The 25,193-nt window shown below is 49.0% G+C and overlaps 1 protein-coding gene across 1 annotated transcript in view; it reads left to right on the forward strand.

The window, feature by feature from the left end:
* The window catches only part of FNDC1 (fibronectin type III domain containing 1), an 83,583-nt gene that overhangs the window by 42,779 nt on the left and 15,611 nt on the right, over window positions 1–25,193 (forward strand). The window contains exons 8-19 of the mRNA XM_040965676.1: window positions 2,022–2,209; window positions 2,888–2,995; window positions 5,909–6,097; window positions 7,095–7,119; window positions 8,019–9,859; window positions 11,409–11,509; window positions 13,465–13,576; window positions 14,469–14,796; window positions 14,902–15,056; window positions 20,532–20,600; window positions 21,642–21,785; window positions 23,635–23,865. Coding sequence (XP_040821610.1) covers window positions 2,022–2,209; window positions 2,888–2,995; window positions 5,909–6,097; window positions 7,095–7,119; window positions 8,019–9,859; window positions 11,409–11,509; window positions 13,465–13,576; window positions 14,469–14,796; window positions 14,902–15,056; window positions 20,532–20,600; window positions 21,642–21,785; window positions 23,635–23,865 — 3,491 coding nt within the window. The remainder of the gene's footprint in view (window positions 1–2,021; window positions 2,210–2,887; window positions 2,996–5,908; window positions 6,098–7,094; window positions 7,120–8,018; window positions 9,860–11,408; window positions 11,510–13,464; window positions 13,577–14,468; window positions 14,797–14,901; window positions 15,057–20,531; window positions 20,601–21,641; window positions 21,786–23,634; window positions 23,866–25,193) is intronic.

The raw sequence follows: 25,193 nt of genomic DNA on the forward strand, positions 1-25,193 counted from the left end.
TTTCAGTTGCTGGTGGAGTTCAGATCACCATTAGCTGAATGCCAGTGGAGTATCAGTCACTGCAACACCACACCGTTGTTTTTGCTACTTTCCTGTGTCTGTCAGTCTCCATGTACCCTTCTGCTGTTGTTCTGTCTTCTCCTATTTCCTGGAATGTGTTCTCTCTGCTTCATCCTGATTAAATATTTCTCTGTCCGTTTAAATGTGTCCTTACCCTATACCGCCATCTTGATTCTCTCCAACATCTTGTGTTCATTGTTGTGCCATGTTTTCAACTGAAGTCTTGCAATTTATTAAATATTGCCAACAGTACCTTTTTTTCAGGTACTAAATACTTTCTTTAAAGATTTAGTTATTTGAAAGGCCAATTTACAGAGAAGGAAAAGAGAGACACCATCTTTCTGCTGGTTCATTGCCTAAATAAGAGATTTTTCTGGGTCTCCCATTTTAGTGCCAGGGACTCAAGCACTTGGGCCATCTTCCATAGCTTTCCCAGGCACTTAGCAGGGAGCTAGCTCAGTACTGAAGGAGTCGTGATATGAACCAGCACCCCCAGGGGATGCCAGTGTTACAAGCAGCAGCTTCACACATGCACCACCATGTCAGCCCCACATCAAGCAGTTCCTATTGCTAGCAGACAGCAGGAACATGTCATTGAGCAGGAATACAACACACTGCCTGAGGCTCTTAGGTTTCAAGGTAACACTGTGTTCGATCACATCTCCTGTGTCTCCTGGACAGCCACACACCAGAGTTCCTTTCCTGAGTGCCTCTCGCTGGTCTATTTGTTACACATTTTTGCCTCATTTGATGGTCATAAGTTTCTTCAATACCACATGTTCCATTTTCTTCTATATCTATAGCAAACATGCCAGACATGGCATGAAATATGTTTTTTTTTCTTGTCTTCTAGAGAGTTGGGGTACCTACGGCTTGTTCTGGTCTTAAGCAGTTTCCCCACTAACATCACTGTCACACACTAACATGCACAGGCATCCACCCAGACACATCCAGAGAAAGACACACACAGACACCCATGCATACACAGACATCCAGAGAAAGACACACAGACACCCATGCACACACAGACATCCAGAGAAAGACACACAGACACCCATGCATACAAAGACATTCAGAGAAAGACACACACAGACACCCATGCATACACAGACATCCAGAGAAAGACACACAGACACCCATGCACACACAGACATCCAGAGAAAGACACACAAACACCCATGCATACACAGACATCCAGAGAAAGACACACACAGACACCCATGCATACACAGACATCCAGAGAAAGACACACAGACACCCATGCATACAAAGACATTCAGAGAAAGACACACAGACACCCATGCATACACAGACATCCAGAGAAAGACACACAGACACCCATGCATACACAGACATCCAGAGAAAGACACACAGACACCCATGCACACACAGACATCCAGAGAAAGACACGTGCATACACACATATACTCATCAGACACACACAGACACACACTTACATGCACTCAAATGCACAAACACACACATACAGACACAGGGACACACAATAAACCTAAACACACAGGATATGCATATATCCACATAGACACAGAGATGCCCATGCACATAAACACACACACACACAGACACACAGAGGCATATACTCACACCTAACAAGGTCGTGTCTTCTGTCTCCCTCTATTCCTTCCCTGGGTAACCTCTGCTTGGTCTGTGAGTCATAAGTAAGACATTTGGTCTTGAAAAGTTATGAGTTCTCTTTTGTTTTTTTTGTTTAAACGCGTCTTAACTCACAAGTTCCATTTTTCCTGGTTGACTTTAGCATCCGTGTCTGGACTGTTGCCCATTGGCGCCAACCACATAGACAGCAGCTTACAGGTTTTTCTCTTCCTTGATTTCCTCCCAACATCATCATCTACGGAGAAGGACAAACAGCAAGGGCTCACATGGTGAGTGGCAAAGTGTGTCACCACCTGCACACGCTGCTCTGTTCTGTTTCCTTACAGACAGTACACCGTGCGCTACCGAGAAAAGGGCGAGTCTGCCAGGTGGGACTACAAACAGGTCGCCAACAGGCGTGCCTTAGTGGAGAACCTGATTCCAGACACCGTGTATGAGTTTGCAGTCCGGATCTCCCAAGGGGAGAGAGATGGCAGGTGGAGCACGTCTGTCTTCCAGAGAACACCGGAATCTGGTCTGTGTCCGATCTCCTTGCATCTTCACCTTGTAAATGACCTCTGTAGTGAGAGAAGCTGACAGTGGCTCAGGCTGCTTTTAAAACCATCTCGTTTACCCTAAGCCTTGGCCACATTTATATTTATAAATGCAGAGAAGGGGAAAGATTGGCCCTTTGACTCCACCTTTCAGCCTCCCCTAGCCTCTCTCACCAGCTTGTGGCTCTGGCACGTGTCCACGTGTGTGTATGCCACGCTCCTGGGTGACACAGGGCTGCTGTGGAAAGACACACTCCTCTTCCCTCAGCCTCAGGGGTATTTTTAGGCCTGGGAAGGAATTTGTTCCACATGCAGGATTACTTACCCTTGTTTCTTTTGGGTTGCATCTTCAGTTGTTTTATGAGAAGTTGCAACTGGGTTTTAATCTGCTTTGATTATTTCAGTATTTAGTTGTGCAGGAAATTCTGAATTCCTAACAACATTTACCTAGACGCAGCTGAATTCACATGGGTCGGGCCGCACGATAGAAGCCCTGTTGTACTCAGAGAGCCGTGTAGTGTTTCCTTGGATATGCAATAAACGCGAGCACAGTAGCTTGCCAATTTAAAAAGAAAAAGCATGCCTGCAGGTCCCATGCATTTACTTTTGGGATCTCCAGTAGAGCACTTCACACTGCTTGCTTCCCTGTTGCATTGTAGCTCCTACCACAGCTCCTGAAAACTTACACGTCTGGCCAGTGAGTGGCAAGCCGACCGTGGTCACCGCCTCCTGGGATGCGCTGCCCGAGACGGAGGGGAAAGTGAAAGGTAGGAGTCTCACTGCTCAGACTGTCAGATGCACTGACTGATGAACTGTGCCTCCGCTCATGGTCTCGTGATGAAAAACCGTATCAGGGAGCAACCTGTGTATAACACAAGCGACCAGGGGAAGCCCTGCAGAGCTTTCATTGGCTAACACAGGTCGTCTGCAAGGCAATTGCCCTTCTTGCCTTTCGTGTTGCTTTCAGGAAGGGTGTGACATCACACACCTCAGCATCCCTTGTCCTCAGCATCCCTTGTCCTCAGCATCCCTTGTCCTCAGCATCCAGGTAGCACCTTTGTCCTCAAGCCAGGAGTCACTCCTTGGGGCCTGAAGGATTGAATCCCACGTGGGGGAGTTGGCAGGAACTCCAGGAAACCCTAACTACCTTTAATGGGACCCTAAAAATAGATTTATTTCATATTTGTCCATCTTCATCAGTGTGGAGGAAAGCATAACATGAAAACAGAAAAAATACTATCGGTTTAGAAGATTGCAAAACAGAATAAAATAGTCACAATGAGTGGTATTTAAAAGGAGTCTGTTGAGAATATTAACATGCGCGTAAATTGTTTCTCAATATTGTAAAAGCAACTTAAGGACCATGCAGAAGTCTGCTTGGAGACTTTGTAGAGTCCCAGTGAGATTTTTCTTGGCATCACCTACAGCAGCGAACCCCAAGGGTAGGAAGGAATAGGGCTTATACTTAGGAAAGAAGTATTTTTTATTACTACTAGATTTGGGGAGACAAATTTAGTCTATTATGTCCAGAAACTACAAAAAAGTTATTGTAAAGAAATCCAGAAAGTTACCACTGATCTCTTTTGAGAAACTCTCAACTGGAAATATTGAGTAATTTGTTTTGTATTCAGCTGTAAGTTATCTTTTGTGCAGGATGTCTTTTCACGGAGCAACAGAAGGTCAGCAAGATGGATGATTGTGTAATTGTAGTTTCTGTACTTAAGTCTCACATTCCAGTGTTTTGAGAATAGATTATACCATTCTTCTTGCTTCATTTTTTTCTGCTGGAATAGCTGAGCAACCAATGATGGGGATACATATTTAGTTGGCCCTTGACCTCATGTTTTAATGATGAATCAAACACGGTTCCTTCTGTGTTACGTGATGCTGTGAGGCTGAACATATCTCTGCAAAAGACACAAAGATGTTTTTGGCGGACTGACGATTTTTACAGTTTTCAAAAAGTCAGTTACTGGTCCTCAGGTGAATTAATCATGAAGCTACTTGTTCCCTGTCCCCCATTCTGCGTCTTAGTTGATATTTACAGCTCTTTGATGACAGACGGTCCCTGGTTGTGAGTTAAATAGTTCTAGAAAAAGAATCTTTGTCCGTGGGTCTTTGCATTTGGCAGGGCTCATGTTTCTACCCTCCAGCTTAGATGATTATCATAAGGTATGGTAGGAGTTGAAATTCATGATTACATTGGGGTCTTTTCTCCATGAAAGATAAGCAGAGAATACACTTTGAAACAGCATTCTTTCCAGTGAATTGAATCCAAAAGAAAAACTGGCATTACACAATTTTATGCACAGTGAATCCTCTTAATTTTTACTTTGATTACCACAAATGACCAGTTTATTTTCAGTGAGGAAAAAATGTCATGTATTATTTTTTCTTTCCAGAAAAATGCTGAACAGTCATTTTTGGTTGAAAGATTTTGAAAGAAGTATTTTCATGATTAGAGCTCGTAGGAAAGAGACAGTTTCAATATTCTTGACAACTGCTGGATTTTTTTTTTTCTGTCCACATTATTTTTCTTAGTATTCACTCCTACTGATTGACAAGCTTTATAAATCTTGAATTCTTTGAGAGGAAAATGGGCCTGCTAGGTTTTGGTTGAAGGTTAGACTTAAGCTATGAAGTATGGCTTCTTATATTACTTTATTTCTGTGTAAGCGTAGAGATGATTTCGTTTCTTGGATGACTTTGCCATGATTTTAAAAGTCCCAGGGCCTTGATGAGACAACCTACTAAAGTTAGAATCATGTGGTATCCTACAAAAATCTGTGCTTAGCAACTTTTCTTCAGCGTTTGAAATATTGCCCAATAACCTCTATCAGCATATATCGAGGGCCAACTTTTAGGTTTCCCAAAATAGAGAAATTATACTCAGAGTAAGGAATTTTTCTGGCTAATAAAAATAACTCAGCTTGGGCCTGGAGGGATGGCTTAGTGGTGGAATGCTCAACTTGCAAGTGCTGGGATCCCATTTGGACACCAGTTCATGTCCTGGTGCTCTACTTCCATCCAGCTCCTGCTTACAGCCTGGGAAAACCTAGAGGATGGTGCAAAGCTGTGGGACCCTGCACCCACGTGGGAGACCTGGAAGAAGCTCCTGGCTCCCGGCCTTGGATTGTCTCAGCTCCAACCATCATGGTCATTTGGGAAGTGAACCAACAGATGGAGATTCTTTTCTCTCTGTCTTTTCTTCTCTCCATAAACTGATCTGCCTTTCCAATAGAAGTAGACAAATGTTAAAAAAAAAAAAGAAAAGAAAAAAAGCTTAAGAGGATACTAAAAATCTTGAAGATGTTCAGAAGCTGTTCAGAATGTATCTCTAGCTGCTGGTGCTTCCTTTTGCTAATTTCTTGGTCCAGGACAGGTGAACTCCATCACATGTAAAGAAATACAATGGAAACACACTCCTACGTGGTGGGAGTGTTTTCTGGGAACTGTGTGCAAACTGGCTTCCTGGGCTGCAGAGGGAAATCTTCCTGTCCAGTTGCCAGCTGAGGACATGGTCCCGTGTGCTGGTCCCATGGCTGAGAAGGAGTCCACCTCCTGCTGTGTCTGCCGGGTGCTGACCTGGCATGAAGGACTAGGGCCCTGATGAGTCTCGCACATTCTAGCTCATGCTGTCCATTCTCTTTTCCCTCCCAACCGTCTCCCCACCATTTCAGAATACATCCTTTCCTACGCCCCGGCTCTCAAGCCCTTCGGAGCTAAGTCCCTCATCTATCCCGGGGACACCACTTCTGCCCTGGTGGATGGCCTGCAGCCTGGGGAACGCTACCTGTTCAAAGTCCGGGCGGCCAACAGAAGAGGCCCTGGGCCTTATTCCAAAGCTTTCGTTGTGGCCATGCCAACAGGTAAGTGACATGCGTTCCTGTGTCTCTTCATTCCTGCATCTAGCTCTGTGTCACTCTTGAACCATGCTCTTGTATTCCTAGTGCTTGTCTAATGATATGGCGGGGAGGGAGGGAGGGAGAATAGCTGAGCTTGCATACTGATGTGTAAAATAGGTTTGTAACCCCATTACAAGTAGTCTGTCTAAAGAAATAAAATGTTATGGATTGCTGATGACATTAATAAGTATTACAACATTATCAGTGTTTCAATTTTATGATTAGTCATACATCATTGTTTCATTTGGAACTTATGGTGACCCCGGAAGGACATCTGTAACATGTAAAGTGACATTTTTATTGTTAGTTTTCCCTCCTTAATTTCTATAATGCATTTAAGTTTCAGTTTGCATTCTGTTTCTTAAAAATGTCACTATGTATTTGAGAAGCAAAGAGGGGATGAGAAAGGCCTCATGTCAGTGGGTTTACTCATTCGAGGCCAGTAGCAGACATTGTCTGACGGCTCCCCACTGGGGGTGGCAGGAACCCCATTACTTGAGCCGTCACCTCTGCCTCCCACCGTTGGCTTTAGTAGGAAGCCAAAATCAGGACCCAGAGTTGGGTGTCAAACTCCCAGCGTGGGACATGTGGGTCTTAACTGACATCGTAGCTGCAGCCTATGTGCCAGATCCTTGTTCTGTCATTTTTGAGAATTGTGGCTGTGTGCTTGTCTGATGAGCATCAAACCCAGCAAGCACATAGAGCCCCGGGGTGGAGCAGGTATCTGTGGGCTGCTGCTTTCCCCTGCTTCTCTACAGCCAGGTCCAGCGTGGGTGGTTCTCTCCTCCCTCAGAGGCCCAGGGCTGCACAATTCTGCAGTGGGAAGCTTTCCTTGAAAGTAACTCTGAGGCAGATGAGGTTCGCTGCCTCCGGGTCCCTCATTCCCTTGCCACATGATGCCCCTGGTATGCGCTCCTTGTCTGGGTCCACCTGCAGCAAGGTGAGCTGTGGTTTTGCTCAGTAGAAGGCGCTGATGTCTCCCAGAAGCTTTTTTTCTTAGTTTTAAACCTTACTTTGGAATTACAAATGTCTTCATTATTAATGTAATTTTAAGTATGAAGGAAGAAAGAAGTCCCACAATGCTTTGTAACAAAAATTACAGATGTGTTGCTGGTCCCGGTCAGTTGCTGGCTGCACTCCTGAGCTCCCATCACTTTTGAATACAAGTCATTGAGCGTTTTGCACCAGATGCATATATATTTTTGTAGGTCCACGATGCATTTGTAGTAATACTGATATTGTATGTTTCATGAAATGAAACCTATGTAAGATTTTCACATTTCCAAAGTCAGTGAACCCCAGTTGTCTCTCGATATCCCTGGGGGATGGGTCCTAAGACCCCTTGAGAATACAAACTTTGTGATTCTCCCACATCAGCAATGCAGACCCACCTGCACATCCCGCCCTCTGTAGAACACGTGTGGCACCTGATACGAAGTGAACACTGTGTCAGCGGTTCCCAGGCTATGCAGGGAGCAAGTCACTGTGTGTCCAGTATAGACATGGTTCTCCCACAGATTTTCTCTCCACAGTCAGTTGGATCCGTGGGTGCAGAGCCTCCCTGCCCTGCATGCCCAGAGTCAAGGTGGGGGAGGGTGGTGACTGCTCCTGACATTGCTCCCTTTCAGAATTCCTGCAGATGACCAGCCGCGAGGTAACCCCATCCAGGTATGTGCTTGGCCAGCTTGTGCTTGCCAAGCACACCAGAGCTTCCAAAAACAAAGGGAGGTCTGCTAGAAGCCCCATCAGCTACAGTCGCTGACCGGCAACACCTGCACCCCACTGTCCTGGATGTTCTGTGTTTACGCCCAGCTTTTGCATTTCTTTGATGGCCAACTCTGCAATCTGTTGCAGCTGGTGTCCGCGAGAAGGATGCCCTACAGAGCACAGCTGAAAACTGGAAGCCTGAAAGCCCCCAGCCTCCCTCCTCTCCACCCCAGTCCCCAGCCTCCTCAGGGCACAGCAATGCCAAGGACCTGCTTCTGGACTTGAAGAACAAAATACTGGCTAATGGGGGGCTGCCCAGAAAGCCCCTGCTCCGCCCCAAGAAGATCCAAGAGCCGGACCCTCAGTCAACAGAAGTCACCCAGGAGGAGGAGGAGCTGGATTCACTAGAGAACCCCCGGGCATCACAAGACCAGAGGCAACCTTTGAGGCCAGCAATTAGACCAGGCCCCTCGGTCCTGGCTCCTGGCAGGACTCCAGCTAGGGCCAGAGTGCCGCTGCCACCCCGACAGGAAGCTGTGGACAGGCGGGGCTCGGCACTGGCCGCCCACCCTGGCCGGGGTGCCCCTCAGCGCCCTACAGCAGGGCCCATAGCCAACTCTGCCAACAATGACGCAGTGGACTCGGATGAGGATGAGGACCCCAAAGTCATCTCCTCCCAGCAGCTGCCTCCCAAGAGCCAGGCCCCAGCCCCCGGACGCCAATCCACTGCCAACGTACCCCACCAGGGTATGAAACCGGCTTTGCCAGCACGCAGGGTGCCCCACCCAGTGGCTGTGGAGGAAGAGACGAGGCCTGCCTCAAGACCTGCCCTACCTCATAGGGGTGTGCCCCTGCAATCCACTGCACCTTCCCCAGTCTCTACACCTTTGCCCTCCAGGATCCAGCTGTCTAGGGGTGGGGGCGCTCCTGATGATGACAACAGCAGGAGGCAGGACCCCACCCTGCGGACCCGGCCAGCCTCTGGACACCTCACTTTGCTCCGAAATAGGCCCTTTACTGCCCACGGCAGGTTTCCCAACCGACTGGGCAATGGCCGAGGACTGCGGCTGCAGCCCTCCCGTGCCCCTCCCCAAGCCACCACTGCCTCCACAGAGCATCCCAGAGTTCAGCCACAGCTAGCCTTGGCTGGCTCAGAAGGGGAGGATGAGAAACCACTCCCTGCCACTGTGGTCCATGACCATGGGTCTTCCTCCTCCAGGCAGCCAGCCCCTCGGGGCTGGGACCCCCTAAGGAGAGGCCCCCAGAGAGGGACCAGCCCTTACCACAAAGAGGCCATTCCAGAGAGTCCCAAATCAGCTGGGGCAGTGGATCCTTCTAGGGAGAAGTCCGCCGTCCTGACCCACAAGACACAGGAGGCTGAGCAAAGCACAGGTGCAGAGGAGGCCAATTCTCCCAAGGCACGGCCTGGCTCTGCCAGCCACCAGCTGCCTCCTGCCCAGCCACAGCCTGACCACGAGGACAACAGAGCCCAGGCTGGTCGGCCTGACGACGGAGCCCAGCGTGCACGTGCGGGCTCCTTCCTGAGGCCTGGCTGGGCCGGCAGCCCCCAGTCCCAACCCCGACTGCTGGTTCCCAGCAGGTCAGGGGTCCAGGCTGCTCCAGGGAAGAAGGAGGCGCCTTCCAAGAGGCCCCTACCGTCCAAGTCTCAGCAGTCCGTGTCAGCGGAAGAGGAAGAGGAGGAAGAGGAAGGGGAGGATGTGGAGTACCTAAAAGGGGGAAAGGAAGGCCCTCTGCCTCCCTCCATTTCTAAGTGGCCCTCTGCTCCTGGCACCAGGGCCAGCAAGTACGCCAAGGACAAGTCTATGCCTGTAGGCGCCCCCAGAACACCCCAGCCCTCTCACAGCCCTGCGACCAGCGCCCCGTCCTGGCCGAGGCAGCCCACACATGCGCCACCAAGCTTCTCCTCCACCACGCCCATGCTCTCGCTGCGCCAGCGGATGCAGCGCAGGTTCCGCACGCCGCTCTCCCGCCAGCCGCCCAGAACCCCGCATGCACAAGGTAAGGTGGTTTCAAACCCAGCTCTTGGCCCCTTGCGCCCACTGAAGATGCTCAATGACAGCTGTCACCGAGAGATCGCTGTTTGCACCTCGGCTGTGCTAACACCTTTGCGCAGATAACTGTGTCCTGGGGTTTACCAGGCCACTCACGGACGCCGTTGGAAGCCGTGGCTCAGGGCTCCAAGTGGCCAACTCCGGGGCTGAGCTGCAGGCCCAGGGCAGACCCTGGCCTCCCGGTTCTCTGTCGTTCTGCCTCTGGGAATTGCTCGCTGTGGCCTAATCAGCAGTGACTGCAAGCCCAGTCGGCTCCTCTTACTGTCATCTCCCGCCTACACAACTCTCAGCCATGTGCACCCTGGGACAGACCCCAAGGTCTTGAAAACAGACTTTACAGACATCAGGAGCAGTGAGGGTCGGCCAGGACCTCCTGACCGTGTTGGCAAAGGGCATCCATCACATGGAGGAGTTGCAGGGCCCATGCACCTATGTGTCCATGACAAAGGTTGCAACGCAGGTGGCCATGAGCTGGAAACCACGTGGAGTCCAGGGCAGACACCAAAGTATTTGCTATAAATTTGCATTCAGCAAGCCTTGACCTCTGCTTGCATGTAACCAGGCCTTGATAGAACCTTCATGAACAAGTATATTGATGTTGGTTAATCTGCACCATGCATTATTTTAGGACAGTCTAGACACAACACAGTGCCCCATGCCAAGATCAACTTTCTATGGAGGCTGGCTGTTTTAAAGTAAGTCTAAAACCCCAGAAATTGAGGTGAAACTCAACATTCTAGTATGTAGTGGAAACTCAATAAATGTCCAATGGGTAGTTCTCTTTTTGTTTTTGTTTTTTTTTAAGATTGGTTTATTTTATTGGAAAGTATAGAGAGAGAAGTAAAGAGAATCTTCTATCCATTGGCTTACTTCCCCAAAGGCTTCAATGGTCAGAGTTTGGATCAGTCTGAAGCTTGAAGCCAGGAGCTCCCTGTATGTCTCCCAAGTGTGTGGCAGGGGCCCATATGGCGCATGCTGCTTTCCCAGGCCACAAATGGGGAGCAGGATTAGAAGTGGAGCAAGAATCTGGGACTTGAACCTGGGGCTCCTATGGGATGCCAGTACCGAAGGCAGAGGTTTAGCATGCATTGCCACCGTGCCAGTTCCGCAGGTATTTATTGAATGAAGGAGCTCAAGACGCAAGTCCCTGATCTGAAAACCACAGTCAGAAAGCCGGAGTGTTCTCCACATAGGCCAGGATTGAAAGGGGGCGTGTAGCTGTGGCCTCGCTTAGACCAGGTGTGCTGGGTAAGGGTATGAGGCAGAGACAGACAACAGGGCAGCAGCCACCCCTTCTGCCTCCACTTGGCAGAGGCTTGCTGAGCCCGGTAGGCTCTGAGCTCCTACACATGGCCACAGGGGAGTCTCAGGCCTGAGTCAGCTGCAGTCCATTGTGGGGCTTAGCACCATACACTCTATTGGGAGTGATGAGTCACAGGTTGCTGTGAATACAGAACTTACTATGTTTTTGTTTTTTCCTGGTTCACACCATGCAGGTTACAATGGCAGACCAAATGTGGACCTGAAAGAACTGCCCGGTAGTAATGGAAAACCCAACGGACAGAGAATTATCAATGGCCCTCAAGGAACAAAGTGGGTAGGGTCAACTTCTTCCACACCCCAGTTTTCCTGCTCTTGGGAAAAGAAAGTGTGCACAAACGTGCCAATAAATAAGTGCTCATCCCTGCTCTTTCCTTTCCCCTTCTGGTTGTCTTCCTCTTCCCTTCCTTCTCCTCCATCTTCCCCATCCTCTTCCTCTTTGCCTCTTGCTGCTCCAGTTGATACACTCAGTGTGGAAGCTGTGCACAGCTGCTCTGTGCTTGGTAATGGTGTTTCCTGGAACGTGGGCATGTGTTTCCATAACTAATAAAGGGACACAGCCGCTCCTCCTGTGTTTGCTGGTGAAGAGGGAAAAATAAGCCTCTGGTCCACCCGTAGCAACCCTCAGGGATCTGATGACTGGCATTGCCAATGAACCTGTGTCCCGCGTCCTCCTATCTTTGCCTTTCATTTTTGTCCAGCCTCTGGTGAAGTTGACATGTCTGTTCCGTGATTGTCCCAGATCCTTTGTAAAAAGAAGCAGGTAAACAGGCAAAAGCCCTGAATCCTGCCAGCAGCTTTCATCACATCACGCTTTGGATCTTCCAGCAATTGTTTGACTAACATGAGCTGTTACCACTTTATGTATTTCTGAAGTAAAGTATGCTGGTGATTAAGATCAATACCGGGGCAATAGAATACTTTGCAGTGGTCTTTAAAATCCTTGTTGAGGAGTGGGCATTCAGCCCTGCTATGGAGAAGCCTGCATCCCACAGTGGTCCTTGGGTTTGCTGTCTGGTTCTGGTCCCTGACTCCAGCCGCCCACTGATGCAGAATCCCGCAGGCAGTGGTGGGGGCTCAAGTAATTGGGTTTCTGCCCTCCATGGGAGATGTGGGTTGAGTTCCCAGTTCCCAACCTTAGCCCTGCCTAGTCGTGGCTGTTGAATGCACCTGGGAAGTGACCCAGCAGGTGAGAGATGAGAGTTTGTCTCTTTTCTCTCCGTCTCTCTCTCTCCATATATATGCTTATTTCATTGAGCATAATGGTCTCGAGTTGGGACCATTTTGTTGCAAATGGTAGAATTTCATTCCTTTTCATGGCTGAGTAGTATTTCATAGCATTGTGTTTTAATTACTGAAACAGCATTCAACACAATGGCCCACTTGAGGGAAGTACAGGCCTGGGCCAGGCAGTGATTTGCATAGCTGAAAACTTGCCAGGTGGTGCTGTGGTTGATGGTCCTAGACAATGATTTGAAAACCACTCATATCAAGCATTTTAAGAACCACCAGTGCCCTTCCTCGTTTATGGAGATAATCGCTCCTCAAATTCTGTACTTCCTTGTGCATTATATTGGGCAGCTTTATCACAAGCATTTTGTTATAACAACTTTGATTTTTAACATTCAAAGATGGTCTTAGATGTCTAATGCCCTAATAATGCGTGTTCATAGCAAGAAGTTTAAACTATTCAGAAATGTATGAAAAAGAGTTGCTCACACCCCAGAGCTCTTCTCAAAGTCTGTACCTTTAGCAGTTCAGCATTTGTTTCTGTTTCAAGATTGCATAGACAAGTGAATATATTTTCATTTTGGCTAAATAACAAGTCCTGTGGCCTGTGTTATGTTGGGAGAGGTGAGCACAGGTGGAGTTCTTGTGTCCCTGTGGTTGGCCACATGGAGTTCACCGTGACTGGGCCTGAGTCACTTCCTCTCCTGACAGACACTCGGCCTGTTCTCCCCTTCAGTCACAGTATGCTCCACGGTAAAAACGTGTTGATCACCTTATGTCTGTTTCAGAAACTTGAAAAGCATTGCACATTACATAGGTAAGCCATTGTAATATGAAACATAACTATGCATATTTCTGTCTCTAGGCCTTATGGATATTCTAAGTATGGATGCACATGACCCTGTAACTTGTCCAGGAGGTGTCTGCATATATCTGTGTCCTTGGTCAAGTGTGAAAGCCTGGCATGCCCACTCTGTTCTTTACCCTGTGTCCTGGGTTTAGGTTGTGGACCTTGACCGTGGGTTAGTGTTGAATGCAGAAGGAAGACACCTCCAAGATTCCCAAGGGAATCCCCTGCGGGTCAAACTGGGAGGAGACGGTCGAACCATTGTGGGTAAGTGAGCTGCTGTGGATGGCACAGAAGTGCCCTCCATCGGCTGCAGCAAACAAACCCCATCTTCCTCCTCTGCTCTTTAATGTTGCCAAGAGAGGAGGAGGGTACGAGCTTCTTCCTCGTCTTCTCTGCAGAGCGTGACCCTGGCTTCACTCTTGGGATGGAACCGTTCAGGGCAGAGGTTCCGATTGGAAGCTCAGAGCAATTGCTTTTTAATGATTGCAAACAATTGTGGCTTGTGATGTGAATCATGACAGGAAAAAGGATTCAGTGTTGATACACCAGCTTTGTTGGACTGAGGAAGTCCTCATCTACCTGTCTGTCCGACCATCTATCATCTACCTGTCTCTGTCCATCATTTATCTCCCACTCATCTACCTCACTGGCTGTGTGTCTGCTGTCTATTTTTCCCTAGAAGCCAGAGCTGAATCATCGCACCAAAGCTCCTCAGGCCCCGGAAGCTTCAAATCTGTACTGTCTGGCCCTTTATGGGCAAAGTTGCCACCCCTTGTCTTCAGAACCTCTGGCTGGGATCAAGGGGAGGTCCTCTTTTCTCCTTCGGAGGAAGACTGAGGAATAGAACAGAATTGCCCCTTGATGGAGGTCGTCTTGGGATAAAGGGCACCCTTACGCAGTACATGCGTGTGGGTGAGGGGTGGCACGGAGCATGGGGCAGTTAATGGTGTGTTTGTATGCCTGATGCTAAGTGCTGGCTGGGCAGCATACTGAGCCGAGAAGTACTTGCACAGCTGTGGACACTGCTCTCCAGTGTCCCTGGTTTTCATCATTCCTTTGCCTTTTCTAAGCCCCGAAGGGACACTTGCTGCTGGTTCTGCCTCTCCTCTGGACCCTCCCACCACTGGTTCAATGGCACTGGCCGCTTTCATTTCAGATCTTGGTGGGACGCCTGTGGTGAGCCCCGACGGCCTTCCTCTGTTTGGACAGGGACGACATGGCAAGCCACTGGCCAGCGCCCAGGAGAAGCCCATTTTGAGTCTTGGAGGGAAACCTCTAGTGGGCTTGGAAGTCATCAGAACAACCACCCTTCCCCCCACCACAATGTTGCCCCCAACCACAACTACCACCCCTCTGCCCACCACCATCCCACAGCCAATGACCACCACCACTACTACCCGCCGCCCTACCACCACCACCACCACCACTCGCCGCCCCACCACCACCACCACTCGCCGGACCACCACCACCCGCCGCCCAACTACCACCACCACTCGCCGCCCAACCACCACCAGGCGCCCAAAGACTACCACCAGGCGTCTGAAGACCACCACTATACACCCGATGACCATGATCCGAACCACAAGGCGGACCACTACCACCACCACCACCACCACCACCACCACCACCCCTGAACCCACCACCTCAGCCCCCACCTGTCCCCCTGGCACCCTGGAACAGCACGATGATGAAGGCAACTTGATAATAGGTTCAAATGGGATCCCGGAATGCTACCCTGAAGAAGGTAACTTGGTTTATCTCTATGGTAACCTGGTAATTAGCATCCCATCGCACGGGGCATGTTACAAAGCCTGCAGGGGCAGGAGATGGAGAGCTGGTGCGGTCAGACAGCTTTCTGGGTCTCACAGGTTTTGCACATTCAGCAGATAAAGAGCACTGCAGGGAGCATATGGATGGGAAAAGGTTATTTATTATTTGTTTGCAATCTGGCTTTAACAGTGTATCTTACATTTTATCTGGTAACTCTCTCACAACTGAAGTAAAAAAAATGTGGTCAGAGCTCGTGATATAATTAACTAGTATTTCCCAAAGTGGGTTCTATAGGATGTCAGTCAAATAGCAGTTGTCAAATACTTTGAAAGTTTCTGTGATTAATCATGTGATTTAAACAAGGCCCGAGACGTTTCTTACTGGGGAGCTGTTGAGATCATTGCACCGTCTTGTGGATGTCCAGGAAGTGCACTTGGCCAGGCCGGTCTGCTGCCTGTGCCTTTTGGATCAGCCCTCTTGTTGGAAAATACTAATGTGGGGAGAGGCTTTTCCGAGTGTGGACTCTGGCCGACTACAGATGGCAGCATCGTTTGCCCTGCTCTGTGACAGTGGATCTGGGCTCCGCTCCCACCCCGGGCAGTGTCTGGGAAGGTAAAGGGAGCTGGAAAGATCCTGTGTGGGTCACAGTGAGCCCAGCGTGTGGCCATCTTTGCTGATCAGTCCCCGGGGCGAAGCACATGGGACAGCATCACCCTGGATGTGCAGCAGCCTGGGAAGACAGAGTCCTCTGCTGGAATGAGCCCGAGCGACCGTGGTAGTGCTTCCATGGTTCCAGCACACACAGAGTGAAGAACCTTGGGTTTAGGACCCGGATGCAGGCCTGGAATGCCTCCCCAGCGCCATCCACTCTGCCAAACGTCACCCTCAATACACTCTTCCCAATACGCCGAGAACTTCGATACGCTCTCCCAAAGGAGAGTTAGTCTTTTCATGGAAAAGTTCCAAATAGGAACAATGGATGTGCCTAAAATATACAAACCAAAGAGCAAGAAAGCATATGCAGAGATGCAAATGATGAGTCCCACCCTGCTGGGCCTGGTGAGTACCAGGGCAACCCTTGAATATTGCATTTCTTTCCTTGAATTCTTTCTTATGCATGCATTAATGGGTTTACTCTGTAAAGCTACAATATGATGAAAATGTATTACCTGGTAAGTAGGTGTAAGCCATTTTGGATTTGGTTTTAATTCCTGTTGTTATTCTGCATTTTATTTTTCTTGCTTTCATTTAGCATTATATTACACAGTGTTTAGTTTTCCAGCATTAATACTTCAAACTTTCTTGCCCATGAAAGTCAGCATTTTTTGGCATTTCCTCTTCCTTGCACATTATGATACATGTATGCATTCTTTGTACTTCACTCATGTCCATTTTTCTGGTTCCTTGGTCCAAGGCAAACAAGAGCTTTTGCATGTAGGCAACACTTTGACCCTAAGTACACGGCCCTGAGTGTTTCATAGTGCAGTGAGGACTCTGCTTAGGATAGCCACATTCTTATGTCAGAGTGTCTGGGTTTGATTCCTGGATCCACTCAATTCCAAATTCCTGCTAATGGGCATCCTAAGAGGTGGCAGGTGATGGCTCAAGTAGTGCCTGTCACTCACTTGCGCCAGAAGCCTAGACTGAATTTCTGGCTACTGGCTGTAGTTCGTTCAGCACTTGTGGAGTCAGCCAGCAGATGGGAGCTCTGTCTTTCTGTCAAATACAAACATTAAAAGCAAAGCAAGCGATCTCCCCATTCAGGGATCTGCGTGCCTTAGTGCCTATCTCCTTTGATTGCATTTGATCTTCTTTCTGTCTCCTTGGTCATCAATTCTCCTTACTTCCTCCTCCCTTGGTTTCTTAGTGTTATCATCTCTTCATCTCTCTAATGCTCTACTGGCCCAACTCTGGCCTTGTCATTCCTTACTATGCCTCTGACACCAGTCTTCATGCACCTGCTTCCCACACACTGATGAATCTGACTGTGGACCAGGGACTTGCCTTGGAGGTCCAGGCTTGGCACCACCTCATCTGTGGCTGGATGCCACACTATGTGACACTGACCAGAGAGGAGTCAGAGGATGGACACGACACAGCTTAGCAGGAACTATGTTCTAAAGAGAGCCTGAGGTTTGAAAATTACACAGACTCCTCTAGAAGGCAGTGAAAGATGACCATGTGCTGCTTTCTGGTTCAACACCTTGCAGGGAAGTTGGCCCTAAGGACACTAGAAGTAGAGAGTTTGAGCCCCTCTCTACTCAGGGGCTTAATGGTCAGTGCGGGGCCTTCCCTCACAGGCTCCTGAGCCAGGCCTCCCCGCTGCGAGCCCCACCTCTCCCCATCTTTCTCTCTGGTGTCTTCCCTTTTATTGTCAGCCCATGGCACAAATCCACAGGGCTCTCTATGCAGACAGCCCTTATTCAGCACTCAGCATCCTGGGCATGGTGCTTTCCAGCAAGGAGCTTGAACACTCATTATTGTGGGGTTGGTGACTTGCAGTTGCCTTAGAGACCAACCAGTGAATGCCCCTCCTTACTAGTGCCCCTTGCACACCCCCAAGCAGCTGGCTGTTCTCCCTGTTTCACTGGAGAAGTTCTAAAACTTTTTATGGTGTTTCCTTTTAAAAATCATCTTTCAATCTCAAAAGTCTTAGCTCCTCTAAAAGGAGATTAAGTCATGCCTCCTTCCTTGCCTTTAAGATGGCAGGTTGGGGACAGGGGATTGGCACAAATATTTTCCATTTACTGATTCACTCCCCAAATAGGGCTGGACAGAGTTGAAGCAAGGAGCCAAGAATTCCATTCAGGTCTCTCACATGGGTGGCAGGAGCCCAAGCATTTGAGCCATCGTCTGTTGCCTCCCAGATGCATTAGCAGCAAGTAGAGAAGCCAGGACTGGAAGCACAGTGCAATGTGGGACACAGCCATTCCTTGCGGGGGCTTGACCCACTGCACAGAACACCCGCTCCCATCTTTCCATTCAAAACTGTGCTTTCTAATAGACCCTAGGAACCATGTCAGTCGTGGCAGCAACTCAAGCACTATTCCTGTGTGCATTCTTGTTAGTGAAGCGGCACTTCCCTGTGGGCATAGTGTACACGATGTATGCTTGTGTCCTGTGTGTTACTGTTAATCCCCCTGCCTTGTGTACATGCTCTCATGCGCATACACTCACAGGCATATTGGCTTTTGCTTGATCTGGCTTCCCCCTAGCCACAGCAGCAGCTTCAGCTTCATCTACAGTTACTCCTGATACCTAACTGTGCACTTTTGATGTCTGTGCAGCACCTTAAGATGCAGGGTTTCTTCGTCTCCTAGATGAGGAGCAAATATTTGTGATCTGTGTTTTTCAGGTTCCGTTTCTATAGTGGATCTGATGAGACTGCAGGAATGTGGAAGTACCAGAGCCCGCCGAGGGTCCTGGAGAACTTTACCCTGAGCTTGTTGCATGTTGCAGAAAGATCTGTGATGGAAAGCTGCCTGTCTACAGCTCACTCTGGAGACCGAACTTGCAAAGGGAATCAGTGACACCGGCTGGAACTGGACCAGCCCTGTGACTTCAGGCTAGCACCAAGTGTCAGGCTGCCGCTGATCCTTTGCTGAGAGTTTTTCTCTTAATACTTTTGAATGGTCCTGTGAGCATTCTGCACGTCTTATTTCAAGGCCCTTTGGATAAACATTTGACGGGGGACTGCCCCACTGTGGCCCATGGCTGGCAGCTGCATCTAGGTGAAGACTTCAGGCTTCTGACTCACGTCAGGTTGATGCACACGGCGTCCACTTCTGTATGGTTCCCAGTGGTTCAAAATGACATCCACAAAGCAGATGAGATATGCTCCCCTTCTCTTGTTCACCTTGGAATGCAAACAAACAAACAAAAAAAAACCCCACTCAGTTTTGACCTAATTAAAAATGATAATGAAGGGAAAGGCAACCAGATTAATGATGAGGAAGAGTAGACTATGTTGCTAAAAGTGAAATCTGGAGTGATTGTCTCCGCTGTGAGGCAGGAGCTGGGGTATCGCAGGGACCTCTGAATGGTGGTCATGCTTTCTCACCATCCCCCACAGTGGGGCTGGGCAGACAACTCCAGGCACCCATTGCCCTCCATGGCTGTGGTTTGCTTGTGTGCCATAGCAGCCGTGACACTTCAGCCCAGCTCAGAAAGACCTGGGGTATGATCAGTGATTTTCTATTAATGCTATCTTAATAGTTGGAACGTGTTAATTCTAAAGGGTGTGAATTCTGAAGGAAACTGATGTACCTCCTGATTCAATTCCCCATCGTCAAACCATGGAATGGCAGTTACAGTAGTGCACAAGGCTACAATAGCTAGATAGGTTAGCACAGCCTCTGAAAGTGAAGGCAGTTTTACGTAGTGTAAAACACACAGCCTCGGTGGTTAGAGGGCTTGGAGTTCAAGTTCTGTCACTTAGAAACTGTGTGACTCCAGCCAGGCCTATTATGGAGCCTCAGAGTCCTCGCCTGAGACGTGGTAGGTAAGCCCAACACCGCTCCAAAGGCTTGAGTTGAAGATGAACTCTGACAGCATTACGCCTACCAGTGCCTGATGCCACTGCGAGATTGCGGGGTGGGGGAGGGCGGAGAAATTCTTCTGAGGTTTTTTGAGTTATGAAATCTTTTGCCTCAAGATTTCATCAGCCATGGTAGGCTGTGCTTCTCACAGCTGCATTTGTATCCTCCAAGCAGCATGATAGTATAGCATTGATCACACCTGTTTAAAGTCTCACCTGTGACAACTACCCAGAGCGATCCATCATGTTTTACGCCCACGGGCTGCTCTTGTCACACACACAGCCACACTGTTCTCTCTAGGAATGTTAATAACAGTTCTTGTTGTTAGGGTTTCCTGGAAACCATGATAGATAGATAAACATAAAATAAAATCACATCTGAAATTCCCGAAGCTGTGAAGCTGTGAAGTATAGTTCCGTAGTCACACCTGACCCAAGCTGGCTGCAAAGAGCAATCTGTTGTTTCTAAACTCTGAGTGCAAGTTAGGTAATGCATGTAATTGGTGAGGCACAGGGAGCTACTCAAGTTAGACTGAGAGAAGCAAGACACCTCAGGCTTCCAGAATATTCCCCAAAGCAAAGTTGAGGGGACAGAGTACAGACAAGTGCATACTGGTCAAGGGATTTTTGTTGCCATCCTCACCACCAGCTACCCACCTTTTCCCACTTTCTGTATGTGGGCCTGCGGCCTGATGGCCAGCGGCCTGATGGCCAGCTCCCAGTCCACAATGCCCAGAGCAAGGTGTGGGATTGTCCCTCTGAGCCCCGGAGGAGAGAACGGCTGTGTTCCCCCTCCGTGTTCTGAGGCACTAGGGTGCACTGGCTTCCCTTTGCTCAGCTCTCACCCTGGGCTCTGAGGTTTCCTCTTAGAGGAAATGCAGGCAGCTGGTACCTCCCGCCTTCCCCCAACAGATGACTTCTCGGGCTTGGACACGGACACGGCTGTTCCCACAGAGGAAGACTACGTGGTATACGATGAAGGTGTGTGCTGGTTCTCAGTCGTTATTCGGACCCTTTGCCCCCCATCAGGGACCCAGCTTTCCTTCCATTGAGAGGGTGATCTTCAGGACTGTGGCCAAGAGAGGGCTAGCCATGGTGGGTGCTTGTACCCCGTTCTTCCTCACCATCCCCTCATGCCCTGAGGAAAAGGGGCATGTTCAAAGTGTGAGTGCGGCTTCTGCCCACTCTCTTCATCCCCACTCACCTTCCCGGGAGGACCACCTGAGACTGCTGCGATGAGGACCTCCCCCCTCCCATGCCCCATGGGAGTTCCTGGTTCACCCCACACCTCGGCTTCACCTTTCACTCCTCCCAAGTGGTTGTTGCAGTTAGGGCTGTGCCAGGTCAAAGCCAGAAACCTAGAACTGCATCTGGGTCTCCCGTGTGGGTGTATACTTGGTCTTCTTGTGTTGTTTCCCAGGAGCATTAGCAGGCAGCTGGATCAGATGTGGAGCAGCCATGGTTTGAACCGTGGCCCACATAGCTGGTGCTGCACACGGTGGCTTAGGCTGCTTTCCCACATCAGCCTTTGAATTTTCTTTTCAATGTTGAAGGATTAGTTCTCTTAGTAGCACCAGCCTTTTGAGGGGAAAAAAAACCCCACAGTACAGATTTTTTAAAATTCATGTTTATTTTACAATATGATTTCTCATAATCCTAAGAGAAAGTTAACGGAGGCAGAAAGTCTTGGAAGGGTGAGAGGTGCATGTGATGCTGGGTGATTTTAGGGTGTTCTGGCTTTGATCCTAAAACATTGCTTTTCTGGCCACCCGTGTTTCTCTCTGTCTTTGAATCTATAGCTATTTTATTTTTGGTTTTGTTTCATTTTTTTCCCAGAAGGTCCTAAAGTGGGGAGAAGTGGTATTTTAGTTGAGGGAATCACTTACTGGGATAGTGCTTATTTTAGGCTGTGTGTGTGTGTGTGTGTGTGTCTACACCCATGTCATGAGAAGCCATCTTTGAATGGCAGACAGTGCTCCCTTCCCAGCAGTGCCGGATTCCCAAGCCTTCATCCTCTTCCAGATTACCAGCTGGAGACCTCAACGTCACCAACCCCCACAAAACCCACAACCACAGCTGCCACCCCGAAGGTCGTCCCAGAGCAAGGCACCATCCTATCGTTTCCTAAAGAGGAGTTCGATCTGGCTGGAAAGAAGCGATTTGTCGGTAAATACCCACGTGTGACTCCCCTCATCAGAGAAGCAGGCTCTGCAGCAGTGCAGAGAAGGTCCTCTTGGCCAGGCCAGGGCAGCACATTCTGAGAAGTTATTTTCCTAGACTGCGGTTCCACCGTGGATCACATGGCCAGTCAGCATTGCCCGGGTACATATGGACATGCTTTCCATAAAAGTCAGCTGAGGGGAGGACCTGGGAGAACGGACAGGTTGGGACTGCCAGTGCAGCTGCTAACCCTGAGACAAGAGTTCACCGTAGCCCAGTCTGTACTGGTGCCTTTGGTTCTTTCCACAAGGTAAGCAGGTCACTGAACGGTGAATGCCACCAACATTTGGAGTTATTACAGGGCTAGTTTTATTCCACTATTTCCCATGATTTTCATTAACCTCAGGACTTGGACTTGATTGTATGCTTCCATCTCAGTAAGAAAGACAGTTTTCCTGGGCCATTCTGTATCCCCATCCTGTGCTTGGTCCTGCCTGTAAGCCCTCCTTTCCCATGCCCCTGTTGAACTTGCCTAATGAGTCAGCTAGATTTAAAAACAGTGGAGACAAGCAACAGCTAAAGCTAATATCACACATTTCTGTTTCCAAAACAAATGCTCTGCCATAGGCAGGGAACAGCTCTTGCCAGCCAAAGATGTAGCATCTACACCCCTCAAACTGGAAGAGCAAGCATGGTAACGTGAGGTAGCATTCCTGCAGTGGGTGCTCACACTGACCCAGGCTGCTCCAACTTTTCTCTCCACAGCCCCATAACCAATTTGAAATGCATACAGCGCTGTTCTTAGATGTTCCAAGAAGCTCTTCAGAGACGAGAAGAAAGGCTTACTGCCTGTCCCTTCTCAACTGTCCATCACTCTACAACGCATAGAACACCTCCCAAGATTTCTTAGTGAGATGCAGGGAATGCCCCCAAAAGCCCTAATTTTATACAAATTGAGAAAACTGAAGAGTTAATGCTGTGTTCTGAGAATTAGGATGTGATGCTAAAAGATGCTGTGGACTCTTTAGAAATTTCTGGACACTGTTTCATGAAAGTCTTGCACAGATGCAGTCCCAGAGTGGGATGTAAGGGGAAAAAGATGGAGTGTTGGAAACAGAGAGGGTTCTGCTGGATGCTTCCATGGCATGCACTCTTGGGGCCAGCAGGCTGGGCCATAACTGGGGAACATATGTCTTCATCCCTCCTGTACCCAGGTCCTTTGCCTGCACTGACATGAGGAGTTCAGAAAAGCTTCCACCTACCCAGCAGAAGGATTAGCTGAGATTAGGCTGCACAGTGATGGTTGTGTCACTCACAGGTTCATGATCTGCAAGGTGACTCTGCTGGGAATAGAAGGCTATCCTGTCCAGAGCTGGCCTCACACACAGACGTGTCTCCAACTTGTGAACCTTTGGGAAGCCCTAGGGGAGCCCACTCAGGACAGAAGCTAGAGGCTGTCGTTCTGGTCCTGAGATAATCAAGACAATGGTCTGGGTTGAGAATGTTCTAGTTAACTGTAGAGTGGACCCAAATCACACTTCTCCAAATATTTGGGTGTAGAAATGACAGCATGCTTCAGGCTTGTGTTGTGCTGGTTATAGGCTAGATATCTTGCCAAATCCCTCTGAAAATAGTCATCCATGCTGGTGGAATCATGGGATCTTTTGCCACTCCCAGGGATTCACTAAGGAGAGCCAGGTGAGAGCTTTGGGGTTTGTCATAAGGCCGTGGGCTGGAGCCACTGGCTGGCCGGAAGAGACAAAACTTCCGAAAGAGTCCTGACTTCATGCAGTAGGTGCTGTGTTTCTGCTTCCAAGAAACAGTCAAACAACCCAGTGTCTCTGTTGTTTCCCAGCTCCTTATGTGACGTACCTAAGTAAAGACTCAGCAGCTCCATGCTCTCTGACGGATGCTCTGGATCACTTCCAAGTGGAAAGCCTGGATGAAATCATCCCAAATGACCTGAGGAAGAATGACCTGCCCCCTCAGCATGTCCCCAGAAACATCACTGTGGTTGCCATGGAAGGCTGTCACTCATTTGTCATTGTGGACTGGGACAAAGCCAGCCCTGGAGACGTGGTAACAGGTGTGTTCCAGCTGATGCTCAGAGTATCCATGGTTCTCTAGGTGGGGGTTATAGACACTAAGGAGGAATGGTGGGTAGACAGATGTACACATAGATGGATGAATGGATGGCTGAATAAAGATGGATGGATGGGTAGATGGATGTATACAAAGATGGATGAAGGGGCAGCTATATACATGGTTGGGTAAGTGGTAATATGGATGGATGGATGGATGGATGGATGATGGATATGTACATGGATGAGTGGATGAATGGGTAGATGAATGAATGGATGTGTAAATGGATGAGTGGATGGGTGGATGGATGGATGGATGGATGGGTGGATGGATGGGTGGATGGATGGGTGGATGGATGGATGGATGGATGGGTGTGTACCTGAATAGGCTGGGTGGAAGTGTGTGTGGATAGATGCCTGGGTGTGTGCATGAATGAATGGATTCAGTGGATGGGTGAATGAGAGGATGCATACACAAATGAGCAGGTCAGATGGAATTTGTAGATGTTTTATGTCAGCATGAGAAAATGTGGGCAACAGTAGAAGCCTGTTGGGGTAGTGTTCAGAGAACTAGGTGGATGTGGGAATTCCTAAGACTGGCTCCGTGAGACTTGGCTTATCTGACATTGAGCTGCCCTATTTCCGTGGGCCTTTGTCTCCTGGATGCAGAACGTCACTGACTCTCCATCAGTCTGTATGGAATCCTGCAGGCAAGCAGGGATAGAGGTAGCTGCCTGTGATGCCGAAGAGTGACTAAGAGCCACCTGCTGCACGTTGCCCTATGAGTCCACCCTGGGATTGGGACTCCATATATCCCCTCTCTGCATGACTGCTGGATGTTTCCCAGCCAGCCTGGTGGTTCCCAGTCCCTTATGCAGGAGTCAAAGTGAGGAAAAGGACCCAAAGATCTTGTACCACCAAACTCTGACCTTGTGGACTCAGAGGGTTCATGTGATCACGCTGAAAGTAGTTCTTATGGAAAGAAAAGTGATATTTTGCTCTGAGAAGCTTCTTTGGAAATGACACCTTCTGAATCAAAGAAAGTCACATGTGTCATGGGGGTCTCTGTGTGAGGGAGGGGTGTCTTGGTCTGCTGGAGAGCTGCTTTCAAGGGTCCAGTGGTCATAAGAACCCTGACTAGCTTCCTAGTGCTTTTGCTTTCTGCCCCCAGTGCCGTATCTTACCCAAACAATGGCTTCTCTTGTGGAGTTCACAAAACAGCTTGAAAGGGCCCCTGTATGCTGGGCAGGTGTGACTGGGGTGGCTGGAAGCTGAGAGTGCCAGGGGCAGGGTGGAGGGGTTTCCGTCTTTGGTGTGAAAATAAAAGCGTCGC

The sequence above is a fragment of the Ochotona curzoniae genome, unplaced genomic scaffold, assembly GCF_017591425.1.
Source record: "Ochotona curzoniae isolate NIBS_2020 unplaced genomic scaffold, NIBS_Ocur_1.0 scaffold_3890, whole genome shotgun sequence".
Classification (NCBI taxonomy): domain Eukaryota; kingdom Metazoa; phylum Chordata; class Mammalia; order Lagomorpha; family Ochotonidae; genus Ochotona; species Ochotona curzoniae.